Source organism: Calypte anna, chromosome 19 (genome assembly GCF_003957555.1).
Source record: "Calypte anna isolate BGI_N300 chromosome 19, bCalAnn1_v1.p, whole genome shotgun sequence".
In the NCBI taxonomy this organism is placed as follows: Eukaryota; Metazoa; Chordata; class Aves; order Apodiformes; family Trochilidae; genus Calypte; species Calypte anna.
Genome location: NC_044264.1, coordinates 10,722,684 through 10,747,531, shown reverse-complemented (window position 1 = coordinate 10,747,531; position 24,848 = coordinate 10,722,684). Strand labels below are relative to the sequence as shown.

The 24,848-nt window shown below is 53.3% G+C and overlaps 1 protein-coding gene across 5 annotated transcripts in view; it reads left to right on the top strand.

Annotated features, from left to right (window-relative positions):
- Positions 1-3,349: 3,349 nt before the first annotated feature.
- The window catches only part of CLUH (clustered mitochondria homolog), a 30,418-nt gene continuing 8,919 nt past the window's right edge, over positions 3,350-24,848 (top strand). Inside the window, exons 1-16 of one of the 5 annotated variants that reach the window (XM_030462586.1) lie at positions 3,488-3,511; positions 13,235-13,334; positions 13,479-13,675; positions 14,598-14,769; positions 14,931-15,074; positions 15,287-15,414; positions 16,047-16,201; positions 16,910-17,035; positions 17,864-18,011; positions 18,427-18,519; positions 19,035-19,729; positions 20,756-20,973; positions 21,513-21,617; positions 22,683-22,783; positions 23,732-23,884; positions 24,425-24,487. In XM_030462586.1, coding sequence (XP_030318446.1) covers positions 13,247-13,334; positions 13,479-13,675; positions 14,598-14,769; positions 14,931-15,074; positions 15,287-15,414; positions 16,047-16,201; positions 16,910-17,035; positions 17,864-18,011; positions 18,427-18,519; positions 19,035-19,729; positions 20,756-20,973; positions 21,513-21,617; positions 22,683-22,783; positions 23,732-23,884; positions 24,425-24,487 — 2,586 coding nt within the window. In that variant the 5' untranslated portion in view covers positions 3,488-3,511; positions 13,235-13,246. Of the gene's footprint in view, positions 3,512-4,004; positions 4,047-8,489; positions 9,829-13,228; positions 13,335-13,478; positions 13,676-14,597; positions 14,770-14,930; positions 15,075-15,286; positions 15,415-16,046; positions 16,202-16,909; positions 17,036-17,863; positions 18,012-18,426; positions 18,520-19,034; positions 19,730-20,755; positions 20,974-21,512; positions 21,618-22,682; positions 22,784-23,731; positions 23,885-24,424; positions 24,488-24,848 lie in introns of those variants that run through there. The other 4 variants (XM_030462585.1, XM_030462588.1, XM_008500595.2 and 1 more) reach the window with 4 other exon arrangements.

Below are 24,848 nucleotides of genomic sequence, written 5' to 3'. Positions count from 1 at the left end.
TGATCTCATTTCTAGATGCCTGGTTGCTTCTCTCTCTTCCCGGTGCCCCCCAGAGGCCCTGAGCCTGCAGACCCTAAAGAGCTGCCTGCAGCAGGGGGTCCCAAAGGGATGGGGAGGGAGCACCCACGGCATGCCCATGTAATGGGCTTGGAAATGAGTGGTTGGGGTGAGCCCTGCACTTCTCCCTCAGAGCTGGAAGGATCAGCTCCTGTGTGCTGTACCTGCTTCAGTCACTGCTGCTTTTCTTGGGGGGAGGGAAGCTCTAGAGATACTATATATACACTTATATATATATATATATATATATACACATACATGCACTTGTTTTGAAAGGAAAACACTGTATGATTGTAATAGAAATTACATTGAGATAAATTATTTTAATCTTTGTATTTATATAAAACAATCAAAGTGATCAAAATGATCAAAAAAAAAAAAAAAAAAAAAAAAAAAGCACAGAGAAAGCATTCCTTTTTTTTTAACTCCTAGGAGGCTGCTATGGATCACAGTGGTCCCCAGGGAGCTGCAGGAGCCTGGGAATTGCCTTCCCTTCCCATCCTGCGCCCTGTGGGGTCTTGCAGCCCCCTGATCTCATGCTGTATCTCAGCCCTTACCCTGTCAGGTGTCACAGGGATGTGTGGGTGTGTTTGTTCCTCTGGGCACACACAGCTCCCACTGCACCGGGCACAGGACAGGCACAGGAGGAGTGTAACCACCCACACCTCTGCACAACACGTGGTGTTTAATGTTGGCTAGTAAAGCTTAATGGTTCGGCTGGAAATGGATGCATAGCAATAATGCTCGGTTGTTAAACAATGTCCTGTGTGTTTAACCCCCAATGTGCTGCCAGCTTTCTGTGTACAAACAGATGGGCACCCCTCCTCTGCACTTCCCCCTCCTTTTGCAGCTCTGCAGAGCCTCATGAATTTTGTGTTTGGTTTGCTAACCTCCACTGTTATTACTATTATTATTATTATTATTATTATTATTATTAATGCTCTCTGAGGAAGTAATGTCTCAAATTGTGCAACTTGTGGCAGGCATGGGGCAAGTGGTGGGTGGACCCTGGGCAGGCTGGTTGGGAAGTTCTCCCTTTTCACCCTGTTAATTAAAAAGCCATATTTTCTGAATGTGTTTGCTGGGGCTAATCTAAGTGCTCCTGGCTGTGGCCCCCTCTTCCCACTGTGAGGGTGTCACAGTGAGAGCTGGAATAGCACAGCAGCTCCCCCAAGCCCCCTCAGGAGGCTGCAATACCCGAGGCAAGATTTGCCCAAGGCTTTATTTAAAGCACCCTCCTGCTGCAGAGGCAGGTGGGCAAAGGGCCTCAGGAAGGCAGATCAGAAGCATGCTGATGGACTTCCACTTTTGGGACCTAAGTGAACATTTTGGGGTCTTTGTGTGCAGCATTGTGCCTGGCTGCTGCTGCCCTGGTGAAGCCAGGCATCCTGCCCTTCCCCAGGAGCCCCAGCCCCTGCTTCTCAGCAGCCTGATGAGACAGTCTGGCTGTAGTGACGCTGCAGCCGCCTCGCTGCACGTCTGTTCTTGTCACCCTCCTGCTCTGCCGGTGTCTGGCTGCCAAGTTGTATGGAGAACATGGAGAGGAGAGGAGAGGAGAGGAGAGGAGAGGAGAGGAGAGGAGAGGAGAGGAGAGGAGAGGAGAGGAGAGGAGAGGAGAGGAGAGGAGAGGAGAGGAGAGGAGAGGAGAGGAGAGGAGAGGAGAGGAGAGGAGAGGAGAGGAGAGGAGAGGAGAGGAGACTGCCTGGCATCCAGAGGTTGCCTCACACTGTGGATAAGATCAGCAATGCTAGTGTGCCAGGTCTGGGGGAGCAAGAGAAACTTGGGATCAATGAGTGCAGCAGCCGGGAGGTTCCCAATGGACGACACACTCCAGAAAAGCACCAAGATAAAGGAGCTAGTTGTTTAAAAGCTGCCCTTTCCACCCCAAGGCCTGGCTTCTGCCTCTGTCCTCGCTGCCAGTGCTGGTGTCCCCGCTCCCTGCTGCAGCCTGTGGGCAGGGGAGGCACAGAATGTGACACAACATTGTCACCGTATCAGATCCCCCAGTTCCACCTGCCTCCCCTCCCACCTTGGGCAGGACCAGGGTGGTGAAGCTGCACATCTGTGAAGTTCACCCAACACAAGCACGAGTGTTCCCCACGCGGTGCAGTGGTGCTTCTTGCCTCTTTCTGACAGATCTCGCTGATCTTTCGGCTTCTAAAAAAGATCCTCTTTCCTGTCACCACAGTTAGAGCAGGAATGAGACTGTAAGACTACAGGAATCCCTCAAATCTTTGTATGTTTGCAAAACCAGAACCTTTCTCCCCCAGGGGAGGAGGGTAAGACACTGAGCCACCATCTGTATTCGCTGGGGTGTTTCAAGGTCACGCAGAAGGTCGCTGTCACCCCAGTCCTTGCCAAGGCTGTAACAGGTGGTCACATCACCTCTGCCTGGGCAGAGCTGTCCTGGGGACCCTGGGAAGGCTCTGGCAGGGAGGACAGGGGGAAAGCACCTCTGGGTATAGCTCCCCTTGTCCCACAACAGCTGTGGTTGCATCAGAGCAAAAATGTTCTCCTTGGCTGAGTTTGTGAATCTCAGCAGAGAACAACAAAAGCCTTCGCCCCGTGCTGGGGACAGATGCCAAGGGTTTGACACTGCTCTGCTTTATCTGAATGTTCCTTTTATACAGGACACCCCAGTCAGGACGATGCTAACGCCGACTTTGCTTTTTAACCAAGTGCTTTTCAAAACGTGCTCATACCCAGCGACTAGAGTATGGAGCTGTACTTTAGGAGTCGTTGTACTATGCCTTTTTCTTAATAAAGAGACTGAAACCTGCAGCGGGTTGTGCTGTCCTGCCCCGGGACCTCCACCCCCTCTCCCCAGCGTCCGCTCCTCCATCCTGGGGTCCAACCCCCGACCCGGCTTCCCCCATGCTGCCAGACCGTGGGTCCCCGCCCTGCCTTCCCCGGCTCCGCTGAGGGTGCAGGCAGCCCCCGCCGCCCCTCCCTACGCCCCACACCCCACGCCCAGGCCCGGCTGTCACCCCCCGGCCCGCCCGCACGGCGACCTTGCGGCCTGCGGGAAGGTCGCAGGCAGCCGGTGACCTTCAGCGGGGACCTGCGGGCCCTCCCCAGGCCGTGCTGGGCCGTGCCGCCGCCCAGTGCCGAGCCGAGAGCCGGCAGCCCGCTGTCCCTCCTTCCTTACACCCCCCCCGCTGCGGGGCCGTCCCGCATCCCTGTCCCTGCGGGGCGGTGGTGGCGGGGCGCGGCCCCTTTAAGTCGCAGCGGGCGGGCGGGGGTTGTCCCCGTCCGCACTCCGTAGCAGCGCGCGGTGCCGCACCACGTGTCCCAGCGGCGCTGTCCTTCGCGGCGGGCGGGCGGGCGCGGCCCATGGTGATCAAAGCGGAGGAGATGCCGCCGGCAGCCGTGCCGGCCGCTGCGCAGGGCGGCGAGCAGCAGGAGCCGGCACCGCGCGGCAGGAGGCCGGCGGAGACGCAGCAGCAGCGCCCCGGTAAGGAGACGCCGGGGCCTCCGGCGGGAGAGAAAGGGCCCGGCGGGGCCTGGCGGGGCCGGGGTGCCCGGGTACCCGTCCCGGCGCTGCCGGAGCCGCTGCTCCTGTCCCGGCAACCCGCCGGGCAGGTTGCGGGGGGCCGGCGGAGCGAGGGCTGGGGGAGCGGGACGCTGCTCCCAACTCCCGGCTGCTCGCTCCTCCGGAGCGGACCGGGACCGTCCTGCCTGCCCCACCGCAGCGCCCCGGTTCCCGGCCTCCCCTCTGCAGCCCGGGAGGCTCCGCTGCTCGCGGGGGAGCCCTGCCGGGGCCTGGCGCTCGCTCCGCGGCTCGGGGAGGCTCCGCGCAGCCCCGGCGCGTCCGCCGTTGCCGTTGCCGGAGGCCCCGTCGCTGGCAGCGGAGCCGGAACGCGCGGTTCCCGCTGCTCATCTGCGTCTCGGCGAGACCGGGCCGGGGCCCGAGGAAGCGGCGGGGTTCCGGCCCTGGTGTGTGGAGCCCGTCCCGTCCCGGGGAGCGGGGAGCCCAGGGCCCCGTGAAGGTGACCTTCACCGGGCCGCACCACCGCGAGGCCGCGGGGTGGGGGAGGGAGCGGGGCGGCCCTCGTTGTGCGGTGGGTCCCGTATCGCCAGGCGGGGGTTACCGCGGCTGCCCCAGGCCACGGAGCTCCCTGGGGCGCTGAGGCGGTACGGCCGCGGCCTCTCTGCTGGGGCAGGCGGGAGAGGGCTTGGACTCTCCTGGAAGTTCGGGCTGCAGGAACCACTGACACGTTGGGAAATACTCGACAGCAGGAGCTGAGGCTTCCCGGGGGAGGGCAGAGGCTTGATCGAGACCTCGGCTGGAAATTACACGGTTTAACCAGTTATTTGCTGGCTGCCTGGAGCCTGAGTGGCTCACGGCAGGGACGAGGCGCAGCCCCACATCCCAACCATCCCCAGGGCTCGGGGCACCGACCCTGCCAGGCTGCCCCTGCTCAGCGTTTGGTGCGTTCTATCTTTGAGAAGTTCTCTGGTCCTCAGAGGTTTTTTTCCTGATCTTAAACGTACAAGGAAAAAAGAGTAGAAGCAGCATGGTTTGTGTCTGGCCTTCGTCCTGGGGCACTTGTACCCTCCAGGAGAGTGACCCGCCTCTTCCTCCTACCCCTGTTTTTATGGTGTCGAGGTGAAGTTTTTGAAGTTTGCCACCCAAAGCAAAGTTCATTGGCGTTCGGTGCTGGAGCAGGCTGGACCCAGTTCAGGAGTGCGGGGCTGAAAGCCTCCCCCTCCTCCTGCCCCCCGTGCCTCAAGTGGGAGGCAGGGCCGGAGTGCCAGCAACTGGGTTAAAAAGTTACGCTGTGTAATCCCTGCCTCCCAGGGCCCAAACTGATTGCTGAAGGAGGCAGGGAGGTAGAAAAATCCTTCCTGTGGGACGGCTGAGGTCTTCAGAGAGACTTCTTTCCAAGCCAGACAGAACTGTTAGAGTCCTTTCTATCTCCTGAGTACAGAAACTCACAAAAATATGTGCAGCTGGGGCTTCTGTGATGCCTTCTGATGGAGGCAGTGATGAGTGACATTACTTATTGTCTAGCACTAGATCAAGGGACAGCCCTTCTGTGCAGTGTTTCTTGGATTATTTTTGTTCCTGCAGTTGTCACTGCTTTAGGACAAGCTGCTCTCACGTGCAAGCTCAGCACTGCTCCTAGCTTCCATAAAATGCTTTTTCAACCTTGCCTTGCCCAAAAGATTTGCTATTTCTGGCTAAGTCCCTCCATCCTCCTCCTTCCTGGACATGTCTGCTGCTCAGAAAGCGGAGGCTGCAGGTGTTGGTGGGGAGGTGCTGCGGGGGCGAGCGTGGCCCTGCGTTAGTAACAAGGTCAGAAGACTGATTCCTAATCTCAGGATCTGTTGTGGCTGTCTGTCTGACCTTGGAGGTTCAGTGGTGTTTTGGAAAGGGCTGAATTGCTGGCAGTCGGGTGTTTTTCATGTGCAGTTGTAACAGGCTTCAGAGTTGGAGGGATATTGTGCAAGAGAAATCTGATCACTGCCACAAGGTTAAGAAGAGGAAAGGAGTGTGATAACACAGGGTCTGCAGCACAGTGGAGGCTGGGAGCACAGGGCCATCTCCAGAGCAGTTCTGCCAGTGGGAAAGCTCCCTGTTGGAAGCTTGCTGCTCTGCCTGAGCAGCCTTGCTCCTGAGTTTTCCAGCTGAAAAGTGGAAGTAAGTAGGTCAGGAACGTGAACCTGGATAAATCCACCTGCAAATGCAGAGCTGCTTCATGCACAGTAAGAACAGCATTGCGTTGCAGAGTCCTGTGTTTGCCATCTGTAAATGACTAAACTTGGCAGCACACCCCTCTCCTAGTGCAGCTTTCCAGTGCTCACTTTGCTTTCTTGCACTCTGCTCTATTGGTTGTGTTAGTTGTTAATTCTACAAGTCTCAAAGGTCTGAAGTTCATTCACTGTTCTTAATTTGCATTTGAGCAGTAGACCTGTCCAGGGGGCAGTGCTTGAGCAGAGTGCAGGAGACAAAACCCAAAGTGTGGCTACTGGCACGGTGGCTGCTGCTTTTTGAGCAGCAGGTTGGTTTGTCACCACCAGCACCAAGGCTGTCCAAGGGTTGGTGTCTGGTTGTGGCCCCTGGAGCTCACACATGCCCGTTTGCTGGTTAAGCTTTCTGTTGCATTCCCCCTTTGTATGTCCCTTTGGTGTGTCAGGGACAAGTGGGTGTCTGGCATTTCTTGACAGTTCAGCATAGGTGCACCTACAGGGGTGACAGACCTTTCCTCTTTGGGTGGGAAAATAGATCAGCAGGCACAGCAGTCAGAGTCTTTCCCAAGCTGAAGAAATAGTTGCCATGCTGCTCACCAGCTGCTTGACCCGTCCAGAAGGGAAAAATCCTGTGAAGCAGGGCCACTGTCCTCCAGCATGGTGTTCTGCTGGCCCTGCTGCAGCCAGGCTGGTGGGGCTGCTCACTGCCTCGTGCTCTCGCTGTCTCAGTAGCTTTCTGAAACTTTAGGTTTAACTTAGGTTAGGTGCCAGAAATAAATACTTGGAGAATTACCGACTGATTCTCAGTGTCAGTCTGAAATGTGATTCCTTCATCCCACTCTTTTATCCTGAAATTTGAGAATCGTGCTCTTCCTGACATGGGTGATGTTTTTCTTGGTGCTGATCTTTGCACTTTGCTTTAGCTCCTAGTCTTTGCTCCCGATTTCTGTGATGTTTGAGTTGCACGTGCTGGCTCAGGGTCACGCAGCCAGCTTGTTTCAGGACTGAGCTTCCAGGGTATTGGCCAAATAGAAAGTTTACAAACACATTCAAATGCAGCTCCCAGATGTGGAGAGTGTGGTGTGGATAACTTGGGGTGCCAAATGCAAAGCATGAGGCATTTCAGTGGCCTCTGAGTGCCTGTGCCAGCAGCTGTGGGCTCCCATGAATGCCCTGGGCATGGCTGTAGTGCAAACATCCCAGTATCAGCACCAGTGCAGGAAAGCCACAAGCTCCTCAGTAGGCTGGAATGTGGCTTGAGTTGTTTAGGTCTGTGCACCCAAAGTTTATTGTGCATTCATAAGAGGGAGGAATGAATAATTTCCCTGGTTGTCATCTCTGGGCAGTCAGTGCTGCAGGAGAGGCATCCAGAGCAGTGAGTGTCCCCAGCCTTGTCATGGGCAGTGCTGATACGTCTGCCCACATGGGGATTATAACCAATTTGGATTGGGCCCTTGTAAAAGAAGTGCTTGTTGCACACAAAGTGCTAAAAGTTCCCTGGCAGCTGTGGTTCAACTGGGGAGGCAGAGGGAGGCACCTCTGTTCTGGGATGATGTCCCCTAATGGGCTGTCCTGCAAAAACGTTTCCATTAGGGCCATCTCTGGAGGTAATTAAGTCAATCTATTTGTATGTATTAAACTGTTTATTTGTTTTAATTCATTTTTCAGCTAAAATTTAATTTGCATTTGTATTCTGCACTGGAGGAGCAGCCAAAGGATATGGAGTGGGAGAGGCTTCTCTGCTGGTTCCTCTTCCCTGTAAATGACTGCAGGAGCTGGCTAGCTTTCCTGTGGAGAGCTTTTGCTCTGTTTTCCACCCAGTTTCTGCCTTTTTCCTGGAGGTTCTGGAGGCTGCTCCTGGCCTTCCCAGGGCTTTCTTTGTAGGAGGGATTGTCCTTCCCCTGTCTGTGTTGTGTTGGCCTTGAGCAAAGTCATCACATGAGCTGTGTCATCTCAGCTTTGTTCTAGTTTTGAGATTCTTGTGCTAGGGATGTGGCATGTATTTTTTTCTGCTCAGTGCAGGGCTGGGGTCCATCCTATATGAAGCTGTGTCAGGGGCTCAGGAGACTGCCTGAGGAATCCCCTGGCTGTGAAGGGTGGTTGGGTTTGCTGACCAGGATGAAGGCTTTCCCAGGCACTTCAGTTCTGCCTGGCAGCTCTGGCATGTCACCTCATATGTTTCAAAGATCCGGGTCACTGAGTGTGTCCCCATAAAGTGGGGCCCAAGTATCTGGATGCTGAGCAGGTGTGTGTGTGCTGAGGGGCAGGATGCTGGGGGAATGGCTGTGGGGCAGGCGAGGGGCAGGCAGCCATGGCCTGGCCATGCTGTGGCCTCCCTGGCATGCCTGGCGCTCGCAGAAATCTGCAGCTCTGTAATCCCTGCTTCCTTTGCTGGGATTTCTGAAGTAGCATGGCGAGAGGAGTGGTGTTTGGGGGTTTTGTGTGTGGTTTTTTTCAGCTATTTGTGTTTGATATGGTGGAGCAGGGTGAGAGGACAGAGAATTTGCCTGGGAACTGCTGTCTGGTTCACTGCCTGGCTGTTTTGTGCTCGCCTGCTTAGTATGGATGGCTGTGCCCAGGCCCAGGCGTGCCACAGTCACTCCCCTCGCCTTGTAATTCAATGCATCTCACTTGTGTGCAGGTTTGGCAGTGCTGTGGTGCCCCAGCACTCATCCCATGCTGCACTGGTGCAGCGCTGGGGATCGGGATATTTTTATCCACCCTGGGCTGGGGCGGTCGGTCTGGCATCCCTAGGCAAGTGCTCCTGAGGAGCCTCTTGGAGACGTGCTTGCTTTTATTCTGGCGTGGAGGGAAGAGGAGAGGAGAACTTCAGCTGCTGGAGCCACTTTGGGGCTTTGTGGATATCGTGAGGGTGTGAGCGTGGCGGTCGGAGAGAGGAGCGAAGGTGTGGGGTGGGTGAAGGTCACTGGGCAGCACTTTGGGAGAGCTGCTTTCAGCCCAGAGCCTGTTCTGGTGAGCTGAGGGTGAGCAGGACACCACATTGAGGCAGCTGCTGGTCCTCTGCCTCCCACCACCCTGGGGCCAAGTGGGAGTTCTTCTTGGAGAAGGCGTCTGACTGCGTGAGAAGGCGAGCAGGTCCGGGCTGTGGAGGGTGAGGGCTGCTGCATGGGAGTGTGCCTTGTGGGGACTTCAATATATGTGTGCAAACGAGATTTGCAAACAAAACTAACTTTTCTGTATGAGCCAGGCTGTTGATGATCATGGGGAATGGCCTCTTTGCAAACTGCTGCAGGCAGGTGACCGATCTCCTCTTCCAGACACGCAGCTGTAACTCACCCGATGAGCGCTCACCCCTCTTACCAAAGCCTCCCCCGAGCAGCTGCCCTGAGGTGCCAGAAGCTGCCCAGTGTGCTGGGCCATATCCAGACATCATCCCCAGCAAGGCAGCGACTGGAAGCCTGCAGAAATGCACCAAATACATCCAAGACCTGTCTGAGACCAACAGCAAAGAAGAAATGGTTCCAGACTGTGAAAAGAGCTATGTGGGACCCGGCACTGTCACTGCTGGCCCACCCCAGCAGGCAGAGGCATCTCGTGGGGTGGCTGTCCTTCCAGCCGACCTTGGAGAAGGGCCGGCGAGGCTGGTTGATCATGCTCAGTCGCTTGAGGCCCGCCAGAGCTGTGTGAAACCTGAGGACAGCAGCTCAGCCCATAGATCCTGCCACTGGGAGAAGCACGTGGCAGCAGCTGATGGGGGGGATGCAGCCCCACCACACACTGGACGGGGCCACAGTGAGGGACAAGCAGCCTTGAGGTTAGACAGAGCCCAAATGGGTCTGGACAGTGTGCCAGAACACAGAGGTGTTGCTCCTTCCCCAGGGAGGCCTGGAACACTTTCCTCTGCTCTGCCAGCAAGTGTGGGGAAAACGCCAACAGCCCCACGGACAGTCGTACTGCCTTGCGAGGTGTCATCAAAGGCACGAGACACAAGTACTGGTTTGGTTGTGATGGGCCCTGCTGCCTGCCCCAGCACCTCTAATCCTGACTCTCAGGTGCAGACACTGCCCTCAAAGCAGCAGAAGAAGAAGAGGAAGAAAAAGAAGCTCACACTTCTAGGTGCTCAGTGTGGCACACTGTCCTGCTCTGTGCAGCCAAAAGGCTTTGTGCCTGTCATGGGGGTGGGTGGCTGTGGGTGCCTGTGGGATGGGGCAAGATGAAGGAGGGGGGAGGCCGGGTGGCATCTTAATTTCATGGAAGAAGGAAAAACAAAAATGTGGAGATATATCCCACCCAGGGTGTGTACCACAAAGGGACCTGTTGGTGCCTTGTCCCTGTCAGCAAAACAAACATAAGGCAGTTTTGCTTTTTCTTAATTCATAAGGCAAATCCTTCTCTTGTTTGTGACTGCAAACATGGTCTGGTAAAGGATGGGAGTGGATCAGCCAGGCCTGGTTGGCAGCAGCACAGGCAACAGCAAGGGGCCAAGCTGCTCAGAGCCTTTGCCTCCTTGCAGCCACATGGGTGGGAGGAAAGCCTGACCTGCAGGGATGGAGCAGCTCTGCAGCTGCCCTGAGCACAGGGATGGGCTGTTCCTTCTCCTCCTTCTCCTGGTGCATCTTCACAGTGCTGTGGGGACTGCGGGGCCCAGCTGGGTACTGCAGTGTGGGCGGGGAGAAGTCCCTTGACAACATCTTGCTTTCTTCCTCTCCCACATCTCCAGGATCTGGCCTAGCACAGCTGGTGCCCATGCCAGTCTCTCTAATGTAGTACCAAATGGTAACTCAGAGCAGCTTTTGTCCTTTTCAGGACTTCTACAACATGCAAAACTCAGATTATTATATAAGTCAATTTCAATTTAAGTCATGGTCAGTTTTTGCCTTGCTGTCGCTAAGTTTTGTTCTTGTTGAGTCCTGGTGCAGTGGCTGAATTTTGGTCTCTGCTGACTTTGATTTAGATTTGTTAACTAATACTCCCCCTGATCTCTGCTGTCAGTTGCTGCCTGCAGCCTGTGTCCAGGTTCACCCTCTTTAGTGCTGGGTGGGCTGAGGAGGTGCCCAGCATCTCTGCAGGGTGGCTTCAGGCAGAAGCCTGATTGAAGAGCTGTCACCTTGGCGTGCCTGCTCCTTGGCCAGGTGCAAAGATGAAGATTAATCCTTACCCTGATCCTCTCTGCCCAGTACAAGCAGGGTCAGGCAGTTGGTTCCTCCCAGCGAGATGGTGTCTGTGCTGCCTCCTCCCTCTTCAGTGGTTTGCTTTGCCCATTCTCCTGACATTTGAGTCTTGTGTACACTTGAGGTTTGCTTGTGCTGTGCTGTGAGTAGCAATGAGAACATCGTGTGACAGCTGGGCTGGCAGCCAGCAACACCAGAGCCTCTGCCACGGGTATCAGCCAAGGGATGAAAGGAGGAGGGTCCTTGCTGGGATGCTGGCACATGCATGACAGGGGAGACTGGAGGCTGTGGCCCTTGGTTGAGACCACGAAATAGCATCTGAAGGGTGAGACACAGGAGGAGGGACACTGGGACAGGCAGCCTGGCTGGGAGTGAGAGCAGGGAGATGGGCTGGCACAGCCCACACCTCAGCACCAGCTGTCTGTGAGGAGCACCTCGAGGTTGGAACCTGATGCTGTCAAAAATGATCTTTGGTCATGGAGAGGTGGAGTCCAGGGGTCTTGGGGTGGTGGGCAGCACCACCTGGTTTCTGCCCTTGGCTGCTGCCACAGCAGTTGAAGATGGGCTGTGGGGTCTTTGGCTAGCACTGTGTCCTTCCTCATAGCCAGGTTCTGCCTCCTCTTTCTGGCTGCTACAGCAGGAGCTCAGTGATCCTGGCCTGCCTAGGTGCCATCCTGTCTCTGGTGCTGGTAGCCCTGGGTGCAGTGTTTCTGCGATATCTCTGCTGCTCTCTCTCCTCATCCCTGCATGTTCAGGCTCTGGGAAGGAGCCTGGCTTTGCTGGCAGGAGGGTGTGACAAGGGGCTGTCCCCAGCCCTCCAGGCATGCTGTGGTTTTTTTTTAAAACCATGTCTCTCGGGGCACTCTTGTGTGGAGTTTTTCTTCCTCCTTTGCAGCATGACTGCAGCTTGCTAGAGCCAGAGCCAAGCCTCTCGCCCGGCTTGCCCGTGGTTTTATCTGTCAAAAAAATGAGCAGCTCAAGTTGGGGACATACACGAAGTGACAGGCACCATGAGCAGCAGCTGCTGAGATGCTGAAGGCAGCAGAGGCTGGTGTAGGAAGCTCTGCTACCTGCTGCCTTTTGGAATGGGTGTGCTGTCCTTGTGCTTCTGGCTCTTTCACCATGTCCTAATTCAGCCCTGACAGCCATCTCTGAGGTGGGTTTGCTGTTGGCATTTGCATATGGAGCAGGAGTGTGACCCTCTGGGGACACTTGTGCAGGGCTGGTTGCTGCAGCCTTGTGTTGTGCTCCAGAGGCATGCAAGGGCAGAAGCAGCCTTTCCATCCCCATTCTATATGGTGAGGGCTGGATGACTTCTCTGGGCTGTTGGGGCAGTTGGGGCTGATGGGCGAGAACTGGTGGTAGCTTGAGCTGCCATCATCCCTGGAGTGCAGCTGGGGCTGTGCTAGGATGTGAGGAGGAGGAAGGGAGACCTGGCTGGAGGACTTTGATTTGGGGGTCATCAGCCTCAGGGTCTTAACCTGGCGTTGAGCCAGCCCCAGCAGCCTTTTGGGAAAGCTATTCCTGCTGCTTGGGAAAGTCTGGGGCTTCTGTCTTTACCACCTGCAAATGGGTGCCTGGAGCACCAAGCTGGAACCACCATCTGTGGCCAGGTCCTGGGAGTGTGCTGGTCTGACACCCACTCCCATCTAGCCTTCCCTGCCTGGGTGGGTAGATCTCAGCAGTGCCCTGCTCCCTGAGGAAGGAAGGGACATCTCCTCCTTCTCTCGGGGATGTCACCAGCTTACCCTGGCATCCCCTTGGTTCTTCTCAGCATGGTCCCCAGCCTGGTTTGGTGGGTGTAGGCTGCTGCAGGAGAGCAGCAGCTTCCTAGATCTTATCAGCTCTCTGGTGTTATCTACCTTACTGGAAAAGGAAACAGTCCATGGTGGGAGCGGTGAAATAGGTGCAGATTTCTCCCCATCCCTATGATGCATCTGTCAGAATGAGCATTTACAGTGTCGTCACCCTTTCTCTTGAACAAAACTGCTTAGGCAAAGCCTCGCCCTGGCACCATGGGATCTCGGTGAAGTATTTCGGCTGTGCTGGGGGTGGCCAGATGCAGGCAGGGCCGTGGGAGCTGTGTGTGCCTGTGGGGTAACCCGGGTGCCACGTGATGTGGGGCTCAGCGCTGCCGTCGCTTCCCCTCCCTTCTCCCCTGGCTGAGCTGTGCCCTACCAGGAGGTATGTCAGGAGCTGTGTAACATGTTGGTGCAGAGGTTACAGCTGCCTCTGGGCCACAGAGCACCCCACCCCCATTTCTTTTAATTAAGAGGCTTCTTAAGACTAAGTTGAATGTGTTGTACGCTGACCTATCCTTCCTGCTCTCCTTCCCTCCCCTCTCTGCTCAGGGCTGGTGGAAGATGCAAACCCCGCAGGCCACAGAGCACATGAATTATGCTGTGAGGAGCAGGGCCTGGCACAGCTCTGTCAGTAAACACCAAGTGCTGAGTAAAATGCTCACTGCCTTTAACCCCCAGTTCTCCTGGGCTGGCCAGAGGCTGATGGTGGGGTCTGATCCTGTCTCTCCAGCCACACAGGGAGGGCCCTCCCTTTGCTCAGCCCTTGTCTATAAATCCCTCTCTTCCCGCACAGAGCACCCGCCCGGGCTGGCACTGATGAATGGCAGCGGCCCACACGAGAGCCTGAGGGGCGAGAAGGACGCCAGGCAGAACGGCCACGAGGAGGCTGACCCGGGAGAGGATGGGAATGACCAGGAGGTCATTGTCATACAGGACACGGGATTCACCGTCAAGATCTATGCTCCAGGGGTAGAGCCCTTTTCCCTGCAGGTACCAGCCAGGGGGCAACTGAGGAGGGAAGCGTTGGTGCCAGGGCACAGGCAGCACTGTCCCTGCTGTCCCTTCAGCCAGGCTGGGGTGGGGACAGGGGAAACACAATTTCAGGGTCTGATTCTCAGGAAGGGAAAATCCCTTGTTTGTCCTGTGGTGTTGGCAAGATTCTCCCTGGGGCTCACCTGGGTTTGGTACAGGAACAGGTGCTACCAAAGCTCAGGCACCAGCCTGGGGCTCAGGGAGCAATGCAGTCTCTGCTTCCTCTCTGAACAGAGAGCTCTGCTCTGCGTGTGTCGTGGATGGTGATGTGTTCTGCCAGATCAGTACAGGCTTTGACACGCCTAGCTGATGCTCTGATTTACTTGATACTTCATCAAAAACCATTTGAATGAAGTGTCTCTAATTTTGGGGAGGGGCACCTGGAGCAGTGATTTACATCCCCCGTGGAACTAGCTGTAACTCAGCCTGGCCTTTTCCTCCTGTAAGTCCCCTTGGCTGTTATATTTAATAGGCTAATAATAGCAGGCCATGCAGTTTACACAAACTACCCTGCATCCTCCTGGTTGGAGAGTAGTGTAAGCAGTGCTGGAGCAGGACAGGGGGGTGGGAGCAGCCCTGGTGCACAGGCCAGGGTGGTTTCTTGTGCCATGGGAGCCATGCTTGCAGGCAGCATGCCCTGGAGGTGTGTCACCTCTGGATGCTGAGCCCTGTGGGTTGGAGCTGGGGTGGCCAACCCTACCATGGGTGGCAGTGCCTTCCAACAAGGACAGGAGTGATCCTTCTGTGAGGGAGAGCTAGAGCCTGATTTTGCAGGCCTGGAGAGGTACGAGAGGTTTGGGATTCTGCAGCAGAGGGACACAGGATGGCAAGAACATGCATGAGGACTGAGAATAACTGCCTGGGTTTTTCCCGTCCTAAGGTCTCTCCTCAAGAGATGGTGCAAGAAATCCACCAAGTTTTGATGGACCGTGAGGATACCTGCCATCGGACGTGCTTCTCTCTGCAGCTGGATGGCAATGTCCTCGATAACTTTGCTGAGCTCAAAACTATTGAAGGACTGCAGGAGGGCTCGCTGCTGAAAGTGGTGGAAGGCAAGTTCCGTAGACCTGGGGAGGGAACAAGTCAGGGTTTTCACGGGAAGTGGTCTCAGCCTCCTGGCAGCTGTTCCTTGTAGTGCCCTTGTGAGACCTGTGTGCCAAAGGAGTGAGCAACTTTGTAATACCAGTTTCTTTCCTCCCTTTTTGCTCAACAGAGCCATACACAGTGCGAGAAGCCAGGATACACGTGCGTCACATTCGGGACCTTCTGAAGAGTCTTGACCCCTCAGATGCTTTCAATGGTGTGGACTGTAATTCATTGTCCTTCCTGAGTGTCTTCACTGAAGGAGACCTGGGAGGTATGGGGAAAAAAGGCTTCTCTAGTGTGGGTGGAGTTTCCTGACTCCTTGACTCCCCCCGACTCCTTGAGTTGTTAAAACACATAACAATTGTCTGTCCCACATCATTCAGGAGTGCAGAGAAACACTTGGATTGCTTTTGTGTTCAGTATTTACTGGAGGAGGGAACACTGTGTTTCTCAGTGCTGACTTTCTATCTCTGTTCATTCCAGACAGTGGAAAACGAAAGAAGAAAGGTACTGAAATGGATCAAATTGACTGCACCCCTCCTGAACATATCCTGCCAGGTAGCAAAGAGAGGCCCCTGTGTGCCCTCCAGCCCCAGAACAGAGACTGGAAGGTAGAGTCACTAAAACAGCTACCCACATGTTCCTTCCAGCAGCAAGGGCGTTTGGGGATTGAAAGCTGCTCTCAGGTGGACTTTGGGGTTTGCTCTGCTTGATGCTTAATGAGTGCTGGAATAGCACTGGTTAGCCAAAGGAATAAAGTCCAAGAGTCTGTGTGCAAAACACTGGACAGACTGGACATCTGCAGTGTCAAGTGGCCAGTCATGTTGGGAGGGCTGGCAGGAAAGGGAAAGCTGCATTTCTCTGCAGAGACGTGGAGGCAGGATCTGCAGATCACTAAAAATTACCCGTGGCTTTCCCATACCCTCCCACTGGGGTTCTGGTTTGGAAGCTGCCACTGGAAAACCAGTACAGCAAGAACTCCATGCCTGGTGCAGCCCAAGGCCCAGGGTGTCTGTTTTTACCAGTGTCTTACGGTGTGAGAGGCAGCACACTGAGGCAGATGAGGGGACTGCCAGTGCTCCAAGGCTGTGCTCTTGGGAACAGTCTTGGTTTGTAGGCTCTGCTTCTGGGACCAAGCGAGGGTGGCAGGCTGAGGGACTCTGGCCTCTAAAGGGATTGGCTCTGCAACTGAAGGGAATTAATTCCTGCTGACAGGAATGGCTTCTGTTGTGTCTTTCTGTAGCCCTTGCAGTGCCTAAAGGTACTTACCATGAGTGGCTGGAACCCTCCTCCTGGGAACCGCAAGATGCACGGGGACCTGATGTACCTGTACGTCATCACCGTGGAGGATCGGCACGTCAGCATCACTGCATCCACCCGAGGCTTCTACTTGAACCAGTGAGTAACCAAGGTTTCCCCTCTCCTGCCCTGCAGGAGGGAGTTTCCTACGGTCAACTGGAAAAGAACACACAACAAACTATTGCTGCTTTTTTGTTTTGTTTTGGTGGAAAACAGCCTGTTGTAATTCGCTGCTTGGGTAGGTTTGTAGGAGTTGCTCTACTGGATTGGGCTGCTCAGGTAGACCTGGTACCATTTTTCTGCAATGGATAAATGCCTGATGCTTTAGGGAAAGTTTAAACTTCCCATAATGTCATCAGCTAATTAGAGAATTTTGAGTTGGGAGGAAATTCCTTCTTGACCATTGCAACTATCTCATTTTGCCCTCCAGCAAAAACACAGCCTGTCAGAACTTCCCAAGATGGGCAGAGTTTTGAGTGGATTTTTTTTTTTTTAAGTATTACTTTTTAAACAGTGACTACAGTGCTGTGCCTTTAGAGTGGCTGTGCTGAGGGAGGGCAAAGCCCATCCAGCCCAGCAGCCTGTAACAGAGACCTGTTGAGTTGAGGGTGGGCAGGAGAGAACTTCAGAGCAGCAAACCTGCCGTGCAAAATTCAAGGACATTTCCAGCTCTCTCATTGCAAGCAAGGGGCTGTTGCACAGGCCTGCCACCCCATGCATCTCTGGGATCTGTCATTCATGTGACACATTCTTGGGAAGTATCTGGTGTGACAATGGCATGTGATTTTCTTTTTTTTCCTCTTGCAGATCTACTGCATACAACTTCAATCCCAAACCTGCAAACCCCAGCTTTCTCAGTCATTCCTTGGTGGAACTACTTAACCAGATCAGCCCTACCTTCAAAAAAAACTTCTCTGCTCTGCAGAAGAAACGGTAGCAGCACTTTTTCCTCTCTAGCTGCCTTGGGTGGTCTGGGGTGGAGCTGCTGTGTGAGGCTCAGTGAGGTGGTTGGTTCTGAGGAATCTGGATGCCACTCCTGTGTTGTGAGGACTCCTATAGCTGACTCTGTCTGTTGGCTGCGTGCCTCATGGCTGAGGTGGTGAGTTGCTGGCTAGGCAGGAGCAGAGAGCTGGTGTGAAGCTGGTACCTGCTCAGTAGGTACTTCTCCCCTGAATCAAAAAAAAAAAAAAGACTGAAGCATACCATACAGGGAAAGAACACAAGAGGGCTTTGTGTAGGCATGCAATTGAGAGAGAATAATTATTTTAAACACGTCTGTGCTTGTTCATTTTCTCTAATTTCCTGTAGCTCCTATAATAATAATAAACGAATAACGTATTGTTTTATTCTCCTGCCCTTGCTGCAGGGGCTGTTTATTCTGCTCCAGGACAGTGGGTCCCCTGCAGAAGCCTGTCATTCTTTAGAGTCCACTTGATGAACTGCCTCAGCTCAGCAGGGTGCAAATTGACAGGCACATTGTGTGGCTTTCAGGAGCTCCGCTTCTGCTCTCATTAAGAAGATGGAAGTGACACTAGACAAGGGCTGGAAATTAGCAGCAGGCTTCAGCCGCCACTGTGACTATCTGGCCATTTAAAAATTACTACGCTGTATTGCTTCTTGGCCAGAAGTAAATACAGATGAGACTCCTGCACCTGCTGAGAGCAGACATTACATAGGAAGCCATTTGGTGATGTTGCGGCTCTCAGAATAGAAAGAAATCTTCCTTTGGAAAACCCCTCATTGTTTTCACTCCCAACCTAGGGTTCAGAGACACCCTTTTGAAAGGATAGCCACTCCTTTCCAAGTGTACAGCTGGACAGCTCCACAAGCAGAGCATGCCATGGACTGTGTCCGGGCAGAAGATGCCTACACTTCTCGACTGGGCTATGAAGAGCACATCCCTGGACAGGTACTGCTCTGGCTCTGCTTCCCAGTGCTGGCAGCAGCTTTGCTGGCAACTGGTTAACTCTTCACAAGCAGACCTCTGCTACTTGTAGAAGGGCTTTGCTCATCATTTGCTCACTCCCTGTGGGAGATGTTCTTCAAGACTGCCTTTGGCTATAGGGGTTGGGCTGATCAGGTAACTCCAGCCAGCAAGCTGCTATTTCACTTACACTGCTGCATCAGCTGGGCTAATGTAAGATCTACCCCAAACTGAGTGCTCATTCCTGCTGCTACTTCACCTCCTCTGATCTCTGTGGCAGCCTGAATTCTTGCCCCTTCCCCCCCCTTCTCTCACAAAAGGCCTTGTAAAGCAGAAGCACTCAGTTGTTGGCCCCTTCCTGCCCAATGCACTGCTTCCCACAAGGCTTTGACTCTTTCAGACCAGAGACTGGAATGAGGAGCTGCAGACCACACGAGAGCTGCCACGCAAGAACCTGCCCGAGAGGCTGCTGAGAGAACGAGCCATTTTCAAGGTAATCTGGGGATGTGCAGGGAGCTCCTCACACAGCCCCTTCTCTGTTGGATCTGGATGCTTCACCTGGGCCACCCTTTAGAAGCTGACAGGGGAGAGTTCCCATTTGTGAGCCGAGAGGTCTTGTTCTCTCTCGTGTGTCTGCCTTCTGCTCCCTGGAAGGAAGTGGAAGGATAATGCTCCCTGACCCTATGTCTCCCTGCTGACCCCAAGGCACTTGCCTCCTGGAGCTCTGCTGGTCTCTCTGATCATTCCTGTGGGTGGGTGGGAGGAACTAGGACACACACTTAAGCTGTCCTCTGCCAAGAGCTAATGAGACTGAGCCATGCTAATCCCTAATATTCTGGCTCCTGGAGCTGGTATCTGAGCCACTAGCCAGGCGGACAAAGGTGAGCTGCCTGCTGGAAGGCCATCAGGGGGGAGGAGTGAAGGAAAAATTTGTGTGGAGGTTTGAGAACAAGGTGCTGGGAGGGTGGGAGCCCTTCCTCACCCAGCTTTCTCCCTACCTGCCTCCAGGTTCACAGCGACTTCACTGCAGCAGCGACGAGAGGTGCCATGGCTGTCATTGATGGCAATGTCATGGCCATCAACCCCAGTGAAGAGACCAAGATGCAGATGTTCATCTGGAACAACATTTTCTTCAGCCTGGGCTTTGATGTCCGTGACCACTACAAGGACTTCGGTGGAGATGTTGCTGCTTATGTAGCTCCTACCAATGACCTCAACGGTGTGCGGACCTATAATGCTGTGGATGTGGAAGGGCTGTACACTCTGGGGACTGTGGTGGTGGATTACAGAGGTTACAGGGTGACAGCTCAGTCCATTATTCCTGGCATTTTGGAACGGGAGCAGGAACAGAGTGTCATCTATGGGTCAATAGACTTTGGCAAGACAGTTGTCTCACACCCCAAGTACCTGGAGCTGCTGGAGAAGACCAGCAGGCCACTTAAGATCCAGAAGCACAAAGTCCTCAATGACAAGAACGAGGAGGTGGAGCTGTGCTCCTCAGTGGAATGCAAAGGCATTATTGGCAACGATGGGCGTCACTACATCCTGGACCTGCTCCGCACTTTCCCTCCAGACCTAAACTTCCTGCCTGTTGAAGGGGAGGAGATGCCAGAGGAATGTAAGAAAATGGGGTTCCCCAAGCAGCACAGACACAAACTTTGCTGTCTCCGGCAAGAACTTGTCGATGCCTTTGTAGAACACAGGTGAGCTGAGCTCCCCCTTCCTCCACCTCCAGCTGGGAATGGTCCATGTCAGGACTGTGCTGCATTGTCCCAGGGACATCAGAGCAGAGCTCCCAGAACTGGGCAGCTAATTTGCCCATTTCTTGGCCCTGCAGGTCCAATTACAGAAACTCGGTTAATGAGAGGTGAAACCAGTAGGGGTTCTGACAGGGTTTCAGAGAGCCATGGGAAGAGGTGGTTTAGTTTTTAGTCTCCTGATCTGTTTTTGTTTCCTGTTCATCTATTTAGGAGTTCTTCTTTCCCTGCAGATATCCTGTGCACTTGATGGCTAGGGAATGGGAAGGATTTTTGCTTCTTTTTAAGTCTCTCCAGATGTCTTGTATGCTACCTTGTTTTCTCAGAGGTTATGACGGGATGTGCTGGCACTGGGGCTGGCTGGATGCAGGCAAGGAAGGGGGAAATATGGGGGTAGGACTGTGAAGCTGTGTGGTGGGTCTGTGTGGTGCTGATGTGGACAATCCTACTTCCCATGTGAGGAGCTGCAGGTGTTTTGCCACCACACCCGCTTGGCAGCCAGTTCTGCAGCCAGCCCCAGCCCTGCAGGCAGGCTCTGCTCTCCCTGGAAATGCTTCCAGAGCCAGCAGCAGGACTGTGGCTGCAGGGTGCTTCTGTTCCTCACTGACCACCAGAGCCTGGGCCCCTTGCTGCTGAGGTCTCCTGGCAAAACTGCTGCTGGTTTGTGTCTGGCTCATCCTGTGCATCTGGCAGGGAGAGTCTCCCAGCTGCCTGCTGGGGCTGTGTGTGGGAAGCAATTTGTAACCACTGCAAGGGGATTAGTTCTCCATTGTGGTGGGTAATGAAAACCCAGTTGGTTTTGCTGCTTCTGATAAACCCATATGCACTCCTTTGGGTCTGCAAAGCTCCTGGGAGGAGGGTGAACATCCCACCTCTCCCAGGGGAGCTGCAGGGGCTGCAGTGCTAACCTGGGCCTCTGGTGATCCCCCTGGAGTCTCCTCTGTGCTGAACTCTGCTCTTCCTTCTCTGTAGGTACCTGTTATTCATGAAGCTGGCTGCACTGCAGCTGATGCAGCAGAAAGCCAACAAACAGGAGAGCTCAGGAGGGCTGGGAAACGGTGCCTGTGCGGAGAACGGCGCCACAGAGAGCGGGAGGCCTGAGGCAGAGGATGGTAAAATAGATGACACTGTGACTGGACTTGATCAGGTGAAAGAGCTCGCTGAGACCATCGCCTCTGATGATGGAGCAGGTATTTTACCCTCAGCACCAGCAGCAGCCCTGTCTGCCTGCCCAAGCTGGTGGGCTGTGCCACTGGCAGGAGCTGTTTGGTGTTGCCCAGGCCCAGCACTGGCTGCTGCTGTCAGTGTGGGCTCAGCTCTGAGCTGCTCACACCCAATGAACTGATCACCCTGGGGACAGAATGTCTCTGGCTGCAGGAGCAGCTCTGCTGCAGGGGCCAGAGCTTGGCCAGCAGGCTGGGGGTGAGGGGAGGGCTGGGGTAGAGCTGGGAAGCATGCAGGCACCTTTGGGAATCCCAGGCTTGAATTTCTGAGTAGGTGGTGTGATTGAGAGGTCAACAGGTTTTCTGGGTCATCTTACATGCTTTTGTCCAGACTTTGCATTTTGCAGCCATTCTCCTTTCCAAATATCTTAAAATAGATAGTTTTTCTAATGCATTTCTGCAGAATGGGCCATGTTGCTGCTTTTAGTGACAAAACTTTTAATAGCTAGGCTTGTTATTTTCTGAAAATCCAATTCATTTGTATTCTGTTTTTCTTCCTGCTCCAGTGGATCCCAAAAGCAGAGAAGTGATTCGAAATGCTTGCAAGGCTGTAGGCTCCATTAGTGACACATCGTTTGATATTCGGTTTAACCCAGATATTTTCTCACCAGGTATGTGTACAAAGAGCTGGTTTTAGTCCTCCCTCAGAAGACTGTTGTCTCCAGCAAGCTGCAGACAAAAAATTGTGTGCCTGGTAGCTAAGAATGTTGCAGGCATTTGGGTAGCTGGGCACAGTGCAGGATTCTCCATGAAACACAGAGATGCAGGGAAGAGTAAGAAGAGCAATTGATTGCAGTGCTCTAGCTACCAAACACAGGACAGGTCCTGAGCTGTGCTCAAGGGAGGTCTGCAGATTGCTGCCAAGAATCTTGCCATTCTCTAGCATCCCAGCTGCTAGACCACATGAAAAGAAGCAAAGGGAAGGGAAAAAAAGTTAAATTTCATTCTGATGTAGTAGTTTACACAGAAAACAACAGATGTTGGATCCTCAGCGAAGGGCAGGGTTTGTTTTACTTACACTGTGGTAAGCAGGTCACAGTGCCCTTTCCAACACATGCAGGCATTGTCTGCAGCTTTCCATGGCTGGAATCAGTGGTTTTTATGTGGAGTCACAGAAGGAGATCCCAGGGTGTTTATGGGTGTGAACACTAAGGCTGTATGTGTGCAAATTGCAGGGGAATGGCCACATAACTGATTTTAGCTTGGAATAAATGTGTCAGAAGAAGTGTTTTGAAACGCCCAAGCATCTTCCAGGGCTGGTAAGGATTAGTGCATTGGCACCAGCTTTGCAGCTAGAACTGAAAGCCTTATTTTAATTTTGATGTGCAAAAGGCCCCAGGCTTCTGGCACTCGTGGTATTTGCTGGTCTCTCTGCTGAAACTCCACCATTCCAGTATAGCCCATTGCACTAGGTAGAGTGGACCTGATCAAGGGCAGAACTTGGGCTTTTAGAAATTGTGTTAAGAATGAATAAGTGTGTAAGAGATTGCAGCCACTAACAGAGCAGACCAGCTAATGCTCTTTCCATTGAAACCTGTACAGTGGATGAGGTGTTGAAGAAGCATCTTGAATTTCAGGGAGACAGAATCACTAACTGTTTGTCTTCTGCTTTCTTTGTATGACTTGCTGCTGCTTTGGGTTAATGTATTTTATGTGTTTCTCCTTAACTTTCCTAGGAGTTCGTTTTCCTGAGTCAAGCAAAGAGGAGGTGCAGGATCAGAAGCAGTTGCTGAAGGATGCTGCTGCCTTCTTGCTGTCATGCCAGATCCCAGGTTTGGTAAGGAACTGAGGACCAGCAGTCATGTCCCCTCTGAGCAAGCCCTGTGGAGCAGTGCACTGGCATCGCCTTCCCAGCAATCACTGCCTTCTGGGTAGTGAAGTACTGAGAACAGTGCAGGCATCTCTGGTGCAAGCGCAGAGGGGTTTTCCTACCTCAATCCAACAAAAAAAAAAAATTGGCACTAGTAATTACAGCTATTGCAAAGAGTTTGGGAACAATAAAGACCACATAAGTCATCCTCCCTAGCCCTGGGCATCCTGCTCAACTTATTGTATGTATTATGTATGTATTATGACCCCGAATGTGACTCAATTGGTGACTAATAATTTGGAGTGAACGGGGAAATTGTTGCTACTAGTATCTAATATAGAAAGTCCCTCTGCAAGTCTTGAGCATTTTGGATGCTAGTTGTTGGCAGGCAGCTGCCATGTATGGGCAGGGCTCCAGCTCTGCCTATCATGGGGGTACTGGGGTTACACCACCATGTGCTGTAAGGGACCCTTTATCAGCACTGCAACACAACATAAAATGCAAGTGCCACTTCCCCTTATCAGCTATGTGTGCACATCTGCACGTAGTCTTTTAATTGGAAATGTTTTTAGTTGGCGATTGCCAGGCCCTTCAAGAAGGGTTGGCCTGCTGGTTCCAGAAGCAGGAGCTTCCCTTGAACAAGCTGTGCCAAAGGGAAGGTGGTTCTCATCACTTGAGCCACAGGATTCCTCAGAGTCCCTGCTCTGCTCCCCAGTCCCTGCTTGGCAGAGGGTTGGAAGCCACGTGCTGACCTGGGAACACCCTCGCTGTCTTTGCTGGCCTCTCCAGACACTCTGGTTACAGTCCTGCTCAGTGCTCTACTGGGTCCTGCTGGGCCTTTGCCTCTGTGTTGCACAGGGACTTGGGTGAAGCCTAAGCTGCTTCAGTGCAGGTTTGTTTCATGTATACCTGCAGGTCAAGGACTGCCTGGACCACACAGTTCTCCCAATGGATGGGGCCACCTTGGCAGAGGCCATGCATCAGAGGGGCATCAACATGCGTTACCTGGGTAAAGTCATCAACTTCATCACCAAGACCCCTGGGCGTGCTCAGCTGGATCACATTTTTGTAAGCATCATGCTTAACTTCAGGCTGTAAATCAAAACCACCTCTAGCACAAGTTGCCCTGTATAGATTCCAACTTGGCTACTTGTGTAAAATTTAAACAGCCTCAAAAATAGAGGAAGAGGGTGAAGGACTTGTAAGTGGTAGCTGGGAAGTTTTGCTCCCAAATGCTTTAATGGTTTTTATAATGATGGGAGGGTTGAGTGACCTCTGGGACAGAGAAGTGCTTCAGGGATTCCCAAGCGTAATAGCAAGTAACACAGTTAGATTTTAAGTCATGCATTTTTTAAGCTATGTATTTTTTAAGCCTCTAAGATCCATCAGGGCTTTGGATCAAACTGGGAAGTGTGAGCATGGCTGCCTGGGAGCAGGCTCAGGGCTGGTGCTGCCCGAGCTCGAGGGGTATTGTCAAATGCAGTGCATTTCTGTGCTGCTGGAGAGTCTGCTGCAGATACTGATAAAAGCCCATTTCCAAAGCAAAGTGTGTTTTGCATTGTTGCTGCCTACTGACTCTCAGTCTCTGTTCTTTTTTTCCTTGGGTAGAAAATAGGAATCAGTGAATTGATCACTCGATCCGCTAAACACATCTTCAAGACGTACCTCCAGGTATGACCTGCAGTCTAACCTCTTGCCTTGTATGTCCTCTCTAATGACTTTTTCCACAAATAGAGAGCTGTTTGAGTCTCTTCTCTCATTAGGCAGCTCACAGGGGTTGCTTAGCAACAGGAAGTACAATCTCATTAGCGCTAAAATAGGTACAGGCCTGTGTGTGAGGGAAAACAAGTTCCCACTCGAAGATGGCTTTCCCAGAGAGCAATCATTCATGCTTCCCCAGATGCTCACTCATATTGAAGACTTTTAAAAGTGAGATCACAGCTTGTTTTCCTTATCAGACCTTTTCCCCTCAAACATTTGCTTTTGCCCTTCTAAGAAGCTTTTTGAATTGCATCCTCGTACCTGTACGTAG